At 39.8% G+C, this 17,877-nt stretch overlaps 1 protein-coding gene across 3 annotated transcripts; it reads left to right on the top strand.

Moving 5' to 3' along the window:
- The first annotated feature begins 424 nt into the window (after nucleotides 1-424).
- On the top strand, nucleotides 425-17,201 carry tie1 (tyrosine kinase with immunoglobulin-like and EGF-like domains 1). 3 transcript variants are annotated; one of them, XM_020602907.1, is made up of 24 exons: nucleotides 425-732; nucleotides 2,156-2,452; nucleotides 2,613-2,723; nucleotides 2,891-3,046; nucleotides 3,906-4,037; nucleotides 4,984-5,124; nucleotides 5,259-5,387; nucleotides 5,783-5,928; nucleotides 6,763-6,907; nucleotides 7,022-7,180; nucleotides 7,391-7,531; nucleotides 8,440-8,535; nucleotides 9,201-9,491; nucleotides 10,095-10,288; nucleotides 10,437-10,583; nucleotides 10,690-10,753; nucleotides 10,960-11,070; nucleotides 12,652-12,842; nucleotides 13,037-13,150; nucleotides 13,752-13,822; nucleotides 15,146-15,186; nucleotides 15,336-15,432; nucleotides 15,527-15,626; nucleotides 16,198-17,201. In XM_020602907.1, the coding sequence occupies exons 1-24, from the start codon at nucleotides 669-671 to the stop codon at nucleotides 16,267-16,269; spliced, it is 3,210 nt and encodes a 1,069-aa protein (XP_020458563.1). In that variant the 5' UTR covers nucleotides 425-668; the 3' UTR covers nucleotides 16,270-17,201. The 3 variants fall into 3 exon arrangements, with proteins under 3 accessions (XP_020458563.1, XP_020458562.1, XP_020458564.1); XM_020602906.1 differs by having other exon boundaries at nucleotides 8,440-8,742; XM_020602908.1 differs by lacking the exon at nucleotides 8,440-8,535.
- The last annotated feature ends 676 nt before the right edge of the window (nucleotides 17,202-17,877 follow it).

The raw sequence follows: 17,877 nt of genomic DNA, 5'->3' as shown, positions 1-17,877 counted from the left end.
CAGTGTTCTTTACACTTTAAAGTGTATTACATGAACACAGACTTTCTTAAGGTGTTACCAGGTAAAAGGTGTTTTACAAGCATTCCTTACAACAAAGAACTAAAATGTTCCTGTTACAATTTCAAGAGTACTAAAGAAATAATAGAACAAATTTAAATATAGGTAATATGATCCTATAGTAAAAATAGAGTAGCCTAGTAGTGCCACAGAAGAAACGGTAATTACTCTGGAATTTCACAGCTACAGCAGTTAGCACCAGAATTTATAGGATCAACTGTATGCAAAGACAAGCAGAGTGGTTGGCATCATACTGGAACAAAAAGTGACAAACTCATAAATATATTATTCGGATCGGGAGGTCCAGAGCGCCAGGAGTCCTCCGCTGTCTGGTGACTCTCTTCCTTCCTCTCCCACCCACAGAAAGCTGGGCTTTACCGCAAATCCAACTCTGTTCTCAGTGACGGCCAGTGATACCATTTCTTAAGACTATACAAAACCGCTGTGGCCGTGACCGAAGAGATTTTACACCTGAACCGGAGATTTGGATTATTCACCAAGTTATGCGTAAAAAAGCGCACTGCTCGTCGTGACGCAGCGTCACCGTTTTGGATGTAGCGCTCTCCCTGTGAATTCGAACTGGCTGTTGATTTATTAACAACGTTTTACTGATGAGGATTATCTATATCATGAGAATTCTGTGGGTGTTTATATTGTGCTTCGCTGATTTATCGGGTAAGAGCCAATTTTGTTTGAAAGCTGTATGTATGTATGCATATCCGAAATTTAGCCTAATTTAGAGAAATGTGACGAACGTTAAGGAAGAAAATGCACTACCTTGTTTGCAACATGTCATTATATGCTTTAAAATAAATGATATTTTGTTGGATGAATGTTCCAACTGTTACGTTATTGACTGTAAAGTAATGAAAACCTTCAGAGTGCAGAGAAATCTGTGGATCCTTAAGGGAAAAAGGAGCTCATCCATGCTTCCTGCCATTGTTCTGTGGATCTTGGGAATGTCAGGGATATGGAATGCTGCACACTATTGAGTAAATTATTGGCACTCAAAGCCATGTTTTCTTTTTGAACCAAATTACATACATGGGAATTGATGTGCCAGTTTAACAGCCATCCTCTCAGGTAACTGTGTATAGATGCTTTGAGTCAGAGAGTCATTTTTCCATTTAATACACTATAAAATTGTAGATATACTCTAATGTTTGTTAGAAAGACACTTGTGGATTGCAGGTGATTTTTCTGCTGTTATTGGTATTGCACTTCATGTGTTGGGGTGACCTAGTGTGTCCACTGTTTCAGACATACAGTATGAAATAAGTTATCAAATAAGTTGCCAGTTAATTCAGAAACTCTTAACATGTTCAGACTAGACCATTCGAGCTAAATTCCTGCCATAGATTGTGTGAGAGCAAAGTTTAAAGTCAGAGATGGGATTAATGTGGATTGATAAATAGAATCACTAAGATTTCTGTTGAAGTCAACACCTGATATATGAACAGTGGAATTGAATATTGCTGTATGAAACATGACCAGTAAAATAATATATGATAAAGATGCTGAAACAGATGCGACTATGATTTTAAAACAACTGAAAAATATACTTAGTTGCCAGTTTATTAGGTACACCTAATCTGATGCAGTTTGATGCAACAGCACTGTACTAAGGTTATAATGCTCACTTTTTGATATGACTCCTTTTAGAGAGGTATTGTTTCAACTATAAGGTTATTTTGTGCTTTAACAAAAAATGAACATTAACTACCATGAGAGTATCAATTATTTCATGGTTGTTGTACTAGAATGCATTAGGTTTTTGTATGATGTGGCTAATACACTGATGACTGAGTGGATATAGAACTTTATAAATCAGGATCTAGTAGGTTCCCATTTCTCACATCTGCTTATTAGTTTCATTGCAAAAATCCAGCACACTTGAAAATATTTAATCAACATCATGTTGTCTTGAATCATTTACTATTTCCTTTCCTGAAATAAGAAAAAATACTTTCATAACTCAGTGGATTCCATCTTAAGGTTTGGAAGCCCCGTTGTAGTATGATAAACAAATCAAACGCACAATACCCCCAACATCTCTCCCTCATGCCAGAGAATAACAGACCAATGCCCTGTCCTACAGATGCTGTGATCGACTTGACCATGACCTCCACAGCAGAGGCCACCAGCGTCAATCACTTCAACATCTCTTGCATCAATGGAGAGCGCAGCCCTGCCCCGGCTGAGCTGGACATCAAAAGAGACAACAAAATCCTCGTATTCCCCAAAAAGCCACATTTTAAGGTACATAGCCTCAGGAACAAAGAGGTAATGGCCAGAGATTTCCGTGACCTGGATCATGTTGGTATCTTCTACTGTGAATCCAAGCAGGAAGTTCCCCCTCTTGAGACAGTCACAATGATAAGCAACTTTGCCAGAGGTATGTTCAGACCTCATAAAAACCCATACAACCAGCTTTTACTTTATTCTTTTTTTTTAACCAAGCACTTAATCTATGACCCAATCATTTAAGCTCTACAGTTTCCCTTTGCATCCAGTTTGGATGGTGTGTCATCTGTGTGTTTTTGGGTTCCTTGCAGCAAATTTTATTCCAACTCACCTAACACTGACTGCTAACAAAGGAGAGGCAGTTCACCTCAGCATGCAACTACTTAACTCACAAAAGAGAGATGTGACCTGGAAGTACAATGGTAAGCCAGTTTACACGGAAAGGAAATTTTGCAAGCAATTAAGAAACCATCTGGAAGAAATAACCACACTTACAGGTTTTTGATTTAGGATACTGGGAAAATAAGTATAGATGACTGCTTCTGACACAATGCAAACTGCCATTAATGTATTTATGTGTTTTGTGAAGGAAACTACTATTATATGACTCACTGGAATGACATGGTCAACCACACTGCAGTGCTGACTGTTGAGAATGCAGCTTATGCCAACCAAGGCATCTACAGTGCCAGCTATGTGGGGGACAGCCCCCTCCAAGGTGCTTGGATGAGACTCATTGTCAGAGGTTTGTTGGACTCTGACACCTTCGAAACAGAAACACACACACCATCAGGTACAGATTGTATCAAGGCCATTGCAACAACTTTAAGGCACATATGTGATGCATCTGTCCAGAAATACACATGTTTTTGGATATGCACACAGGAATATTTGGTTTGTCATTCATTATAAGTAAATATAAAAGACATTAAATTTAAGGTAAAAATAATTCCTGATGACAAAACCCGGGGAGGTCACTGCAGATGGCCAACACATAACATCCTCCGTCAACCCACAAATGATTGTTTGCCCTCTAGTTTTTGTAAAGATAAAATGAGATTTAAAAAGTGATAACTCGTGTGCTTTAGAGGTGTTGGTAAGTGGATTTAACGTTTATTTTTGCACAGAGCCAGGATAGCTGTCCACCCTCCACCTGCACAACATTGAGTTTCTCCTTTTTCTCACACTTCCTCTCTCCACCAAATGTAATGGTTTACCTCTGTGCATTTTACTATGATACTGGGACTTGTTGTATCCCATCTTCATGTACCATGTGGGCCAAGGAAAAGTAGCCCGCCTCCAAAACAATCCACCTGCTCGTTCATACTACCACTTTTCCATGTCCCACCCTGTATTTTATTGCATTTAAAGTTGCTTAAATAAATTTGTGCTTGACAAACTATATGATACAAAATATAATAAAAATCTATAAATACGCAAAAGACAATGTCCATCAACATGGTGTGAAATAGAATGAAAGGTTACAAGTGTACTGAGGCAAACAGTGTACATGTTCAAGGAGGATGAAACATTTGCTGATCTTGCAGCTAACACTTTATATGTGCTGTGTGCTGTTAAAGAAAGAAAACTGTGCTTCTCTGTAGATTGTCCCAGTAGGAAGTGGGGTCCTTACTGTGACAAGGACTGTCCGGAGTGTCTTAATGGTGGCGTGTGTCATGATGCGGATGGAGACTGTATCTGCCCTCCAGGATTTATGGGGACACGCTGTGAGACAGGTTTGTACTGTGTCAATACAGGTTTGTGTGTGTGAGTGAGTGAGTGAGTGAAACGGTCAGAGATGGAAGATTTGTATCAGGTGAGATTTCAGTCATTATTGCCATAAACCAGTTTCTGAATAGTTTTAACTTTACTCATAGTTAATGATTAATTGCACTACATTCACAGTGCATACAGTAACTTGTGACATCAGCACCTATATGAATGCTTTCAGCTGGAGTAAAGTTAGGGGATCACCAAAGTCAGAAGGATTACTTTTCTTGGGAACATAAATATCTACAAAACTTCAAGACAGCCCATGGGTGCAAACTAAAACCACTGGGTCAAAACCGGCCCACTTATGAAATAACTACCCAGTTGATACGATCCACTATTTGTGTATAGAACACCAATGGCTCACCAAAATAGTCATTTGGCCCAGTTTCAGGAACAACAGTTTTACTTTGATGTGCATATGACAATCAAATTTGTGAGAGAAAACATATTAACAGTGACGATTTAAAAAGCCCCACAGTAAATTATAGCAGTTTGCACCCATGCCATGTTGTATTTTGGGTAAATAACCCAGTTAAAATAACACATCAAAGCAATCCATCTGATTGGTGACTATATGTGAGGTACACTGTGTTTAAATGACAGGAATTACACAGATATTACATATTTTCTGTATTTGCGCAATAACTGTGCCTAAACTCTCTTTTTGATCAAATCAGGTTTGACCAGATATTATAAGTTTTGACTTCATCATATTGTCATTAAACATTATATGTTCCAAAGAGCATGATGATAACAGAATCCAATTTAACAATGAACTCAAAATCTTCAGAACATTGCCAGACACCATCCTCTGTGGTGTTTTGCAAGGCATGTTGAGGCATGATACAACAAAAGAAAGGAATTTAAATAAACAGATTTGTAAATTTGTCTTGCTCTGATGGTTTGCAGCCTGCAGAGAAGGAATGTTTGGTCGAAACTGCCAGGAGTCATGTGGCTCTCAGCTGAACTGCAAAGGGATTCGCTTCTGTCTACCAGACCCTTACGGCTGCTCCTGTGCTAGCGGCTGGTTTGGGAGCCGCTGTGAGAAGGGTAACTCACATCACTTAAATTTGTCCCTGTATTTTTTAATTGAAATAATATTCATAAGGGTTTAGTAACATGCATTTACCCTTTTGTATGTCACCAAATACAGCATACAGGACTTTTTTGTTTTCTGTTGCCAGCTTGCCACAGTGACATGTATGGACCAGACTGCAGGCTGAGCTGTAAATGCCAGAATGGAGGAGTTTGCAGCCGTTTCAGTGGATGTCATTGTCCCACAGGGTGGAGAGGGCAGAACTGTGAGAAGTCTGGTAGGTTTTGTTACAGTCATAGTATTCCTTTCTTTTCCTCCATTTTGCTGTAGCTCTGCCTCCATGCAGTTTAAACCAATGTTTCATCAGATAACCTGGCTTATTTAGGGTATCCCATAAAACTGCAGTGAAACCAGGATAAGTTCTAAGACTTTAATGATCATGAACATACTTCTTCTGTTCCTTTATGTACAAGATAAACATATAAAATATAAAAATAAAGATAGTGGGACATATGATTTCAAAATCTGAATAATGGGTTAATAAAAAAAAAAAAAATCTTTGTCTAATCTATTTTTTCTCTCTCATCACTCTCTCTACTGCACAGTGTAATGCATTTTCTATATCGCTATTTATTTTGTCTATATTTTTTCTCCTTTCAATGCATCTCTCAGACCGGGCTCCCCAGATCTTAGACTTGGAAAGCAATTTGGAGTGGAATCTTAACTCCAGCCCAAAGATCTCTTGTTCCGCCACAGGCAACCCCCCACCCAGCCACAAAAGTATTGAGCTGCGAAAGTTGGACAGCACTGTGCTCACGGTAGGAAGACCAGCAGTTGCTTGCAAAGTGACTGCCAAGATACTGTAACTTACAGTAAGCCTGAATAAAAATAAACAAAATAAATAGGCTGGAGAAAGGTGAAGTCAAAGAAGTCAGGCGGAGAGAAAACAGGCCACACAGCGAGACTGCAATATAGTACATATGAATTGTCTTGGAGAAACAATATTGTGAAACTTAGAGACTTCTTTTTTTAACTTTGGGCAATGGCAAAGTAGCTGTTTCCCTCTCCTAGCGTCATAGCATCAAGCAGCATATGTAAAGACAGAACTGAGAGTGATACTGATCTTCTCATTTAACTCTTCTCTTCTCAAAACATTAAACTATTCCTTTAAATGTGTAAAAGCTAAGAGATTATCCCATTAATTAGCTGATTATTATATGAAATAATTAAAGCAGCATGTGGACCTCTGATACATTGTCACATCAGCTAAAGAATAAAGTTGAGCAGTGCTGTACAGTAGTTGAACGTGCTGTGCCCTTAAGTCTGAGCTGATGATTACAAAGTTCTGAGGAAGTCAATAACACAATGGCCTACCAGATAAAGTTGTACCACTATACAGCACTGTATTTACCACATGTTGCCCATAAGTGGCATGTTCTCTTTCTGTGTTATTCTTTCTGTGCTGTTTCCTTGATAATAGAAACAATCTGATAAAGAAATGTGCCAGGGTTTCCTACAGGAACAAAGAAATGTCTCAAAGTGAGGACACTATTAGCACAAATCCCAAGCAGCAGCAAAAATAAACAGGAAATGAAAATGTGGTTATCACTGTGCATTGCTTTACTTTTGTGTGTTATATATTTTACTCCAAGGCCACTCACACCATCATAGACTCAAATAGGTCTACAGCCTGGTTTGAGATTCCTCAACTGAATGCTCAACAAGGAGGATTGTGGGAGTGTAGGGTGTCCACAAATGGAGGCCAGGACTCCCGCAAATTCAACCTCACCATTAAAGGTAAGAGAGGAGAGGAAAAAAGAGAAAGATGAATGTAGATGAGAGAGTTATTTTGTGACAGGCACCGCACATTATGGAAACCGGTGTGTGAAATCATTTCCCATGTCTATGTAGAACCCCCAGTGCCCACTGCTGCTCCCAAACTGCTGGAAAAGAGAAGTAAGCAGCTGCTGGTGATGCCAGTAGACTCCTACCGTGGAGACGGCCCCATCTTCTCCACCAGGCTCCTCTACACACCTGTGAAAAACGGAGACTCCCGGTCCTCCATAATAGGTAAGCAGGCAAAGATATAGGTTTTTAAGTCAGCCATTATAACCTTTATCACAAGAGGAAGTATTCTCAGGTTATATTATAATAATTACTCTGAGATCATCCAAGGTTATAATGTATTAGCTAAAATCATAGCATTTTTCTAAAAATCCTTCTGTGAGACATAAATAAAAACTTGTGTAATCACCTTACACTGTATGCACATTCTTTCAGTCTACAGTGACAAAGAGCCCATCACGCTAATGAACCTGGAGCCTTCAACACGCTATCGTGTCCGTGTCCAGTTGAGTCGTCCTGGGGAAGGAGGAGAGGGGGAGCCAGGGCCTGAAGCCATCATGGAGACTGACTGTCCTGGTGAGGTCCACTGATAACTGGATAGTCCACATGGAACACAAACACTGTACATGAGTATATTTATCTGGAAAACTTGACTGGGAACAAATGTCTGTAGTCTGGACTACAGAACATAAGTAAGAATAGTTATCTTGTGTCTGCTTAGAGTAATAATAAATTCTCATAATCTCCTTTCTCATGCCTAAAGGAGCCAGTTGTTTATCCCCGCTGAAGATATCTGTCCTGATTAATCAAATCTGGGGCAAATATAGAAAGATATCAATGGACTCAAATGATCTCTGGTTACTCCATGCGATCAAGTCAGTTCATCACAAACCTGTAGTTCAATGCAAAAAAACAAGGATTTTATTCCTCAGTGAATGTGGTGCAGTGGGAGAGAGCAGATCTGAGTTTGAGTACAGGGAAATGTTGGGTAAACTAAGCGTCTGTTTTAGAGTGTCATAGTGCACATTTCTGTTTCATTCTTTGACGATATGTGGTTATGTCAATGTGTATTTGTTACAAGGGAACATTGGTCTATTGCGTAAGCACAGACTATTTGTAATAGTGTAAACATAAGGAAGGAGACTGGGTATGACATGCAACAAAGGTCCATGGCTGGGATCAAACCAAGGATGTTGTGGCCATTTGGTATGGACAAAACAGTTTAAGACTATCCACAAGAGACAAATGGTTTAAGTCAAGATGGAGCATTAACAAATACCGCACTTACTGTAGCCAAGTATCTATTTCATTTATACATTTTATCCTATATAAGGTGCTGAAGCCTAAAAGAGAGGAACAAGGTGATGGGTCATCCAGATCAGTGCAAAATACTTTATGTATCAGTGTGTGGGAACTGACTTCATGAGGAGAAATTTAAAACAGAGGTTTTAGTCCCATCATCCTGTGTTCTCTGTCACCCTCAGAGCCCACAGTTCAACCTGAGATTGACATCAGCTCAGCGGAGGGCCGCAATGCCACTGTTCGCTGGCGACTGCCCGCCAACATCGGGAATATTGCGGGTACGGCTAGTGGTTTTTTAGTGCAGCTCTTCGGGCCAGTGCCCTACAAAGAGACACTACTGGAAAAGACCACCCTGCTCAATGTGCTTTCTACCAAGTTTCATAACCTGGAGTACCATCAAGACTACACCGTGGTGGTGTGCCTGATCAACTGTGGCAGCCAGGGCCCCCACTCCAAACCCTACCACTTCCGCATCAATAGCCAGGGTAACTAACACCTCTGCTGTTGGCTCAAAATAAGCTCAAAAGGCTCCTTCGAAATGCAACACAATTGTCAGTGCATTTATAGTGGCAGTAGCTTCACATGATGCATTGATTTTCAGTAATAAATATGCTATTTAAATTAATGGAATGATAATAGTTATTAAATTCACTTTAAACTCAGGTAAAGAGTAAGATTGGTTAATGCTTTGTGACTCTCTCTGCCCACAAACGTTGTGTGAATAAAAGGCTCTGGAGTGAAGATGTGATCAGTTTTAGTTTTCAGCCAGTGGGGATCAACAAGTTAGAAACAGATCAAACTAAACTATAATTATTGCTGTTAAACACTAGTCTCTGGTGCTAAAGCGTTCCCTAAGCAAACAAGCCTTTGATTTGAACAGTAGTTTTATTTTAGAATATAATGTTACAGAAACACTGTTGCTGAGCCTCTCTCTGTGTCTCAGGCCCATCATCCCCACGCAACGTCCAGGCTCTGCCCCTGTCCGTGTCAGCCATCCAGGTAAGGTGGCAGCCCCCTGAGGACCCGAACGGAGGCATCATTAAATACACCATCGAGTACCAGCCGGTTAGCCAGGGGAGTCCCCACATCTGGGTGGACACAGATGATGGGAACAAGACCACAAAAGACGTGACAGCGCTCAATGGCAGCACACTCTACCAGTTCAGAGTGAGGGCCTTCTCCAAAGTGCCAGGAGAGTGGAGCAAATTTGTTCAGGCAATGACACAAGGAGATGGTGAGTAAGAATTTTTCTACTCACCCACCTTTGTCCAGCATGACTACAACAAGATCTACCTTGTGCAAATGGAATCAAAGGAGATTTCTAACAGTGACTGATTGATTCTGTTTCATAAATTCTAATTGATGTGTAAAACCATAAATTTATATACCAAAAGGTTTGAAAAAACCTGTTCTAATCCTTTCTACAACTAATGGGGATCCAAATAAATAATTATAGGGCAGCAGTAGTATAGCAAACAAGTAATATTTCTGATTTACCAGAATAATCCTTTCCAAAATGAGTGATTAAACAAACAATACAGTGACATAAATTAATAACTTTTTATAGTTACTTGGATAAAAATTTATTTTCCTTCCAAGCTTAAAATAACTCGCAGTGGAAAATCTCTGCACTTCTGTACATGAGGCCAGTATTTCCCACATTGCGCTGAACATGACCACCCACACAGGAACAGGGATTTACTTGGGATAATAATATATCAAACAGCCCATATTCAGTATCTCCACTGCCTGAAAATCATCTCAATCTCCCTACTTGGTTTTCTCTCCATCCTGGCCCCCTGTCCTCCTTTTCCGTTTCTTCCCCTCTGCTAAAAAGGCATTCAAAGTTTAACCCCAACCACCCAGGGTGTGGCTGGGAGGCCTGATGGGGACAGTTACCAGCTGCTGGTGGCAGTGGTGGGCTCGGTGACAGTCACCTGTGTGACTATCCTGCTGGCACTTCTGGCTCTGTTCTTCATCCGTAAGATGCTGCTCAACCGCCGGCGCACATTCACCTACCAGTCTGGATCTGTAAGAATATACTTCAAAGTATTTGTTAAAGGTTTTTTCACCAAATATTTGAAAACTGTGGTCTGGCAAAATGTGCCTGTGTTTGAAAGTACTACCTTAATATATCTGTATTCACTGTGGTGCTTATTAAGGCTGTTTATATCCCCAGGGGGAGGAGACTATTCTGCAGTTTAACTCCGGGACTCTGACACTGACACGGAGGCCCAAGCCCACCCCAGAACCCCTCACCTATCCAATCCTGGAGTGGGAGGACATAAAGTTTGAAGATGTCATTGGAGAGGGCAACTTTGGCCAGGTCTTTAGGCTCTTCTAATTTCTGAATATTTTAAATGTTTCTTCATTGGTTTTAATGCTTTACTCACAATGGCAAACATTTAAACTAACAACTGTTTCAAAACTAGGTGATCAAAGCCATGATCAAGAAGGATGGCAACAAAATGAGCGCAGCCATCAAGATGCTGAAAGGTAATGCATGCACACGAGGGTGTAAGCCCTCATAAACATTCACAGATGCCACACGTAAACACAATGACACACAGACACAGAGCAAATACAAGACAATCCTAGAGCAGTAGATTCTCTGACTGTTGTGAAATTTTCATTTCGAAGTTGCTGACTAAAGCGGGTTTGCTTGCACTTTAACGCTGTGGTGTGTGTGGATCTTCCTGCAGAGTTTGCCTCAGAGAATGACCATCGAGACTTTGCAGGGGAGCTGGAGGTGCTGTGTAAACTAGGCCAGCATCCCAACATCATCAACCTGATAGGAGCATGTGAAAACAGAGGTAAGTGAGCGACACCTGGTGGCTTTTCTGGATATTGATAAGCTTTCAATGTATGAGTTTTTATCAAAACATTTATGTTGGGAAATTATGAGATATACTGGCAGCTTTTTATTGTGGCAGGTTTTAGCAACTAAAAACTGCTGTATATCTTCCAGAGGACATTGCTTATGTAACATAAAAATATGTTGCAATAATGTAGAGCTTTATTGTACCTACAATACTGAATGTATATATCAGTACAGGCTTTACGAAGGACTGAAAAGGTGCTGATAAACATAAGCTGATCCTACTGTAGCTGTATCTGTTCTGATTCAGTCAGTTTTCTGAACAAACTGAACAGGTTAAATTCTTCTTACTTGAGATCTGGACAGATCATCTGCACCTGGAAAGCACCAGAATGTGCCCAACCTAAATAATCCTCTTCTGTTAGAAGCATTTTGTGCTGTCACATTTGTACTTGTGCCTCACAACCAAGCTGCTGTGTGTATTTATGTATTTATATAAGGTTTCCTTTGCTCCAGTTCTTATCGAGGGGTATCGGTTTCCCCAGCTACAGTACACACTTCACTCTGCTGTGTCCATTGTTTAACTTACTCTCCCTACAGTGATAAGAGCACAAAAATACAAATATACTACCTTCACCTCAGCTACAGTAGCAGAACCCAGTGGTTGTGATTACAGCACCATAGAGTACACATCCATAAACTAAAAAATACATTCATAGCATTCAAGAAGAGGTACAAAATGCTTCTAACTAGTAGTGTTCCTCTTGCACAGGTTCTCCCCTTATTTGGGGTAATTTCTAAGGGAGAAGCTGTTAAAATGTCTTTTATTGCAACATATAAAGTTTCTGGCTCTCAGTGGTAATACAAGCTGTTACTCAATTGCTGTTTTTGTCATTTAATTTTCATTTTTTTATGGTTTTCAGGTTTTTATTCATTTGAGCCACTGAACATCTGTCTGTAATTTTCAGAAAATGTGAGATATATGGTTTTGTTTACCCTTTGTGCACTTTCTCATCTTAGTGAGACCTGGGACATATTCACTTTCATTCTCATATCAACGCTGTGAAAAAATTGAATGTGTCTATGGGGACGGCAGGACTAAAGAAGGAAATGAACCTAACAGATATTTGATAACTACTCAAATATCAGTGGGAAGATACAGATTGAAAAACAAAATAGTCAAGCATTCTTTGGATCAAGTACCATAACATAAAAACATTTACTGGTTTCTAGACCGTGATCTGCTCCCCTACATGATATTTTCCTCACTGCATTAAGAGCCTAAACACTCAAACAATACATTTACAATACTGTACCTCATATTAGCCAATTTGCCAGGAAAGATCGGCTACTGTTTCATTTTGAGTAAGTCTATCCATGTTTCCGTATTATTTCTATAATGGTATTATTTCTAGTATGGTACTAACTGCTGTAATTGTGGTGGACTTTCCCTGGCTCTGGTGAGATTAACACAAGATAAAATATGACAAGGGGATAAATGTGTTAGAGGTGGGTCAGAAAGACACAGTATAGAGGTTGCGGTAAACTGTAACCACTGTCCCTCTGACTTCTCCAGGTTACCTATACATAGCCATTGAATATGCTCCCTATGGTAACCTTCTTGACTTCCTGAGGAAGAGTCGTGTGTTGGAGACCGACCCTGCCTTTGCAAAGGAGCATGGCACTGCCTCCACCCTTACCTCCCAGCAGCTGCTGCAGTTTTCTGTGGATGTGGCCACTGGGATGCATTATCTAAGTGACAAACAGGTAGGAGGAGAAAGAGTTTGTATGTGGGCAGCTGCTTGTATGTGTGTATTGTCTATTTTTTATATCTGTCCTTTAATAAGTTTATTATATTTATATAATTTTTATTTATTTATTTTTTTTATCAAAAAGTCATTTTAAATGTGCAGTGTATAAACATGCATGAATTATTTTCTCTATGCTCTTGCTCTTATTAGTTCATTCACAGGGATTTGGCAGCCAGGAATGTCCTTGTAGGGGACAGCCTTGTGGCGAAGATAGCAGACTTTGGTCTGTCCCGTGGGGAGGAAGTTTACGTTAAGAAAACAATGGTGAGTTGTGAGGTCATGCGCTTTTTTCAAGCAGAAAATTGTTTGGGAGAAAAGGAATGTATTTCCACTTTGATAAGAGTGGATTAATGCTATTGATATTAGCTATTATCACATTGGCTGTTACTGCAAAATGTACACTTTCCTCTCAAGGCAGTAACTCGAAGGTTGTCTTGAAATAGCAAAAAGATAACAGGTTGCACAGACAAACAGTAAATTTAGCTACAGAGGTCTGCACATGATGTGGCTAATATTATATTGGCATACTATTATAAAAAGAACAATTTCTTACTGTTGTTCAGATTTATTACAGGTTGAGAGGTATTTCACATTTGGACTGGTTTTGCTGTGTAGTACTGCACAGACAGGCACTGATTTTGACAATAGGGTAGATCACCTGTAGAGGGCAGTAGTGTACCTAGTGCAGCAGAGTACTAAGCCATAAACCACAGAAAGTTCTGCCATTTAATAATACAGATGTAAACTTTTTTTTTAAATTAATGTATCTTATTTTCTAATATTCACAGTCAGAATGTTCACATGTGAACAAATGTACAGTGTGTCATCATATAGAAGGTCTGACATAACTCTGCTTGGCTTCCAGGGGAGGCTGCCTGTGCGCTGGATGGCCATCGAGTCCTTGAACTATAGTGTGTACACCACCAAGAGTGATGTGTGAGTTACAGTGTCAACACATCTAACATTTAACTGCCACACTCACTGCAAAAGGTGACGTTTCTCAGGGCAGGCCAACCTCACAGTGGCTATCACATTAGACCATTATGTCTGTATTTGAAACTAGCCTAATTTCTAGGTATACTGCGTGGCATGGTAGTCTGCTTATGTTAAAACATGATAACAGTGGCTAAGTGGTTTAAAAAAAAAAAACTTCCCATGGTATTCTGATAATCAAATTTCTTTAATCAAGAACATATTATAATCGCAAGTCTTGTTTCTCATTTTTTTTTTGGCTTTACAGGAATCCTATTAGAATTATTGTAACCTCTAGTGAAGTTTTGATAATGTACACCACAGAACACCTAACCACAGAAAACAACAAATCATCTCTCTGTCACTGCTGGAGTGATAATGGTGTGCTATGTAACTGATAAGCACAACCAGGAAGCCTTGGGTACAACTGAGCAGACGGACTGAGACGTTGGTCTGTCAACTGGTGCCTATTTATACACAGTGGAGAACAAGCTAGAAGAGTGTAGGACAGCTAACGGAAGAAGTGTGAAACTCGCCTCTTGGCCCAGAGAAAGTTGTAAACATTAGTGTGAGGGAGAGAAATGAGACCAAGATGTGAGACAGAGAGAGACGTATGACACAGAAGACAAGAAATAAACAAAGGCAAAGGGGCAACAACACTTATCTGCTCATATGATCTACCACATAGCTTTGTGACAGGTGAAACAGATGGTATTTCTCTTGAATGCAGACGTTAACAGATCTGCAGTAAAGATGGTTTCACGTAAAGCACTCCGTGGTTCTTCACAGTTTCTATGTTTATGATGAGAATAATCAGATTTTTCACTATTATAATTAATAGAAAGACCTTCCAACAAGCACACAGATGACCTGGAAGAATTCTGGCTGGTCACAGCTATTTAGAGAGATGAAGAAGACATTATTGTAAAAGTTCTTAAAGTTAATTTATGCATTTGTATTTAATTATTTAGATTTTCAAATTGAGTCGTATTTTCCCGATGCAAAACATTGTAAAAACATGAAAATCAGGAGGTTTAACATACAACCGCAATATTTTTAGCCACATAAAGAATTTATTTTAGGATGACAAGACTAAATACTAGATTCTTAATATTTCATCATTTATTGTAGATGTAGATCAGCAGGTGGGAGAAAGTCCCAGGTTACATTAAGGCATTACTGTAAGTCAATGATTATTATCAGGTGCAAATAATAAAAATTGTTTACTTATTTGTTTCTCTCTAGTTTACTCATGTTTCTGACTTAGGTTTGTGTCTTCTCTCCCAGGTGGTCTTTCGGTGTTCTCCTGTGGGAAATTGTAAGCTTAGGTAAGCAAGCATACTGCCCAGCTTTTCTATTTACTCCTATACATTGTAATATTGAGTACAGATCTCTTAGCTTCAACTACAAAATTTTGGTGCGTTGTACTGTATTTCAGTATTAGCTTAATGTTTTTCTCCTCTTCTGTGCATGTCAGGTGGTACACCTTATTGTGGGATGACATGTGCTGAGCTTTATGAAAAACTGCCACAAGGTTACAGGATGGAGCAACCCAAAAACTGTGATGATGAAGTGTAAGTATTTGGCATTTTGTAGGTAAAGATTAGCTTTTTCTGCCGTTATTTTCTCTATTTTACCCTGTTCATCCATGTATTTGTCCCTCTCCAGCTATGAGCTGATGAGGCAGTGTTGGAGGGATCGGCCCTATGAAAGACCCCCCTTCTCCCAAATCTCTGTCCAGCTCAACAGGATGCAGGAGGCTAGGAAGGTAACGCTGCATTCACACTAGAAAGGGAAGAACAGGAAAACATCCTGTTGTTAGCACCTGGAACAATTATTCTGAAATGGTTACCACAGTGCTATTGGAGCCATGGTCAAACCAGATAGTTGATTTAAAAATGACTATGTGGGCAATAGCTCCTTATTAGCCATGTCTGCTACTTTGGTTCAGCCTGAAATATCTCAACAACTTTAGGATGGATAGCCATTAAATTTTGTAGGCATTCATGATGACCAGAGCAGGATTCCTATTGAATTTGATTTTGACCAACCTTTGCTCTATTTCTGTTAAAACCCACTTCTTCAACTTGTACCATTTGTTGTAGAGCTGATACTTGAGCTTGTCACTGATGTGCTCAGCCAAGATCGTAGATGCTAGCCATATTTAGTTCAAATCACAGTTGTCTCTTGTAGTACGACCTTTCAGAACCACCAGCATTGCTATAGACTCTTAGTTTTGTATATTAGAGTTTGCTTTATTTTACACTGAATTTCCAGTGGTTACAGGTGTGCAATTATCTTTTAAAATACAAAATCACAAACTTTCATCCATCTTCTAGGCTTATGTGAACATGGCTCTCTTTGAGAACTTCACCTATGCTGGGATAGATGCCACAGCTGAGGAGGCCTGACTACCAGCCCCCCCAGACCCTAGCATACCATGTAGCTCCAAGAGAAAGTCCCGAAGGTGCTCGCCACGTTACTGCCACCTCCCTGATGCTCAGCGTGGAGACAGGAGGACGCAGTGCTCTACCAAAACCACCCAGTTATAGACAGAGGACTGTGAAAGGACACTGTGGATGTATCAGAGGCATGAGGAGATGTGGAGTATTGCTGGGTCTTGGATGGAGATATGTGATTGCTACTAACCATTTGGGAAATACTGACTCCTGTCGATATAAAACAGTCCCAGAAAAAAGACACAACATTGTACCTCTTGTTGTTACAAAAGGCACAATGCTGGACCCTTTTCTCTGAGCCTTGAGGGGAAGTGGCACATAAGGAGCTATGTAACTTGCTGAAACACCACAGGGTCTGTGGGGTGATGGTGCTGGACTTCATTTTCTCTCTGTTGCCCTGAACGGAGAGGGGAATCTTTTTATGAAGATGACATTAAAAGGCACAGTATGGACCATAAGCTTTCAAGTTTTCAGAGTGTTAGAAAAGGGCAAAAGACATTCACTGTAGCACCTAAAACCAGCCTCATTCATGCCATCTGTCTTTTACTATTTGCTTATCACTGCCATGTGAATGTTACTACTACTGTTTGTATTCTGTCATTTTTAAGAATATGTAGCTGTATGAAAGCCTCCTATTTGAGTGTAGTCAGAGACAGACTGCTATAAGTGCAGCCATGGTGGGTATGTTGCATGCAAAGCTCCACTATAAGAGTAGCCTTTGGAAAATGTGACTAATATAGTGCTGATGTACAGTCAGTCTACCAGCTACTACCATTATATCTTAAGACACTATGCAACCAAACACAATGTATATCCATTATATGAGAATGTACAGTATGTTTTATTACTTTGTTCTTTGAATAAAGCTTTTGTGTGATGACTGGACTCATCACCTCAAGTAGTTCCATTTAATTTACGTAAATCCAGTTTTCGAGTTTTGAATCTCAGTTTCTGTGACACTTTGTTGTTTTTTACATTTACAATGATGACCTTGTGAAGTACTACTGCATTGTGTTTTTGTTGTTGTTTTCCTGCAGGCCAGAGTACTGGGTGGCAAAGCGTTGGAGACTTCAGGAACACTGATCTCCCCTGCTGCACTGAGCTGATCTGTCACTGGGTTTCCTCTGTGAACTAACCACAGGCTCAGGACTGTCTGTCAAACATGGTCACGGTCGGCCAGCTTCCTAATGACTCCCACACAGACACCGGCTGTACAACACCACAAATTGGTAGCGAGGGAAGAAGAACACCATGAAAAATATATTTATCCCCCGTCTGAAAAACCTGTCTTCTTGACATGCACACTGGTCTTTAAGTCTGGACTGTAACACCATATGTGGCCTTTACTTTGACTTCTTTCCTGCACTTGGGTTGGTTTCACAAAAATAGATTATGTCAGTATTTATCTGTTGGCACTCGTGCACTGCATCTGTGGAAAATAAATTCTGGAAGAATTTAACAGTTACAGTAATTTTATATTGTTTAATCAGTAAAGCCCCAGTTATGGGCTATATAGCAAAACAAATTATATAGCAAATTAGTTGGTGTTACTATCTAATT

The sequence above is a fragment of the Monopterus albus genome, unplaced genomic scaffold (genome assembly GCF_001952655.1).
Source record: "Monopterus albus unplaced genomic scaffold, M_albus_1.0 scaffold58.1, whole genome shotgun sequence".
Lineage (NCBI taxonomy): Eukaryota > Metazoa > Chordata > Actinopteri > Synbranchiformes > Synbranchidae > Monopterus > Monopterus albus.
The sequence above is the reverse complement of the archived record's forward strand: the minus strand, read 5'-3'. Positions and strand labels throughout refer to the sequence as shown.

Bases quoted from the DNA above. Each gene is read 5' to 3' on its own strand.
- tie1 (XM_020602906.1), top strand. From the start codon at position 669: ATGAGGATTATCTATATCATGAGAATTCTGTGGGTGTTTATATTGTGC. The intron at 6,908-7,021 runs GTAAGAGAGGAG...ATGTCTATGTAG, and splicing joins ATTCAACCTCACCATTAAAG to AACCCCCAGTGCCCACTGCT. The intron at 9,492-10,094 runs GTGAGTAAGAAT...TCTGCTAAAAAG, and splicing joins GGCAATGACACAAGGAGATG to GCATTCAAAGTTTAACCCCA.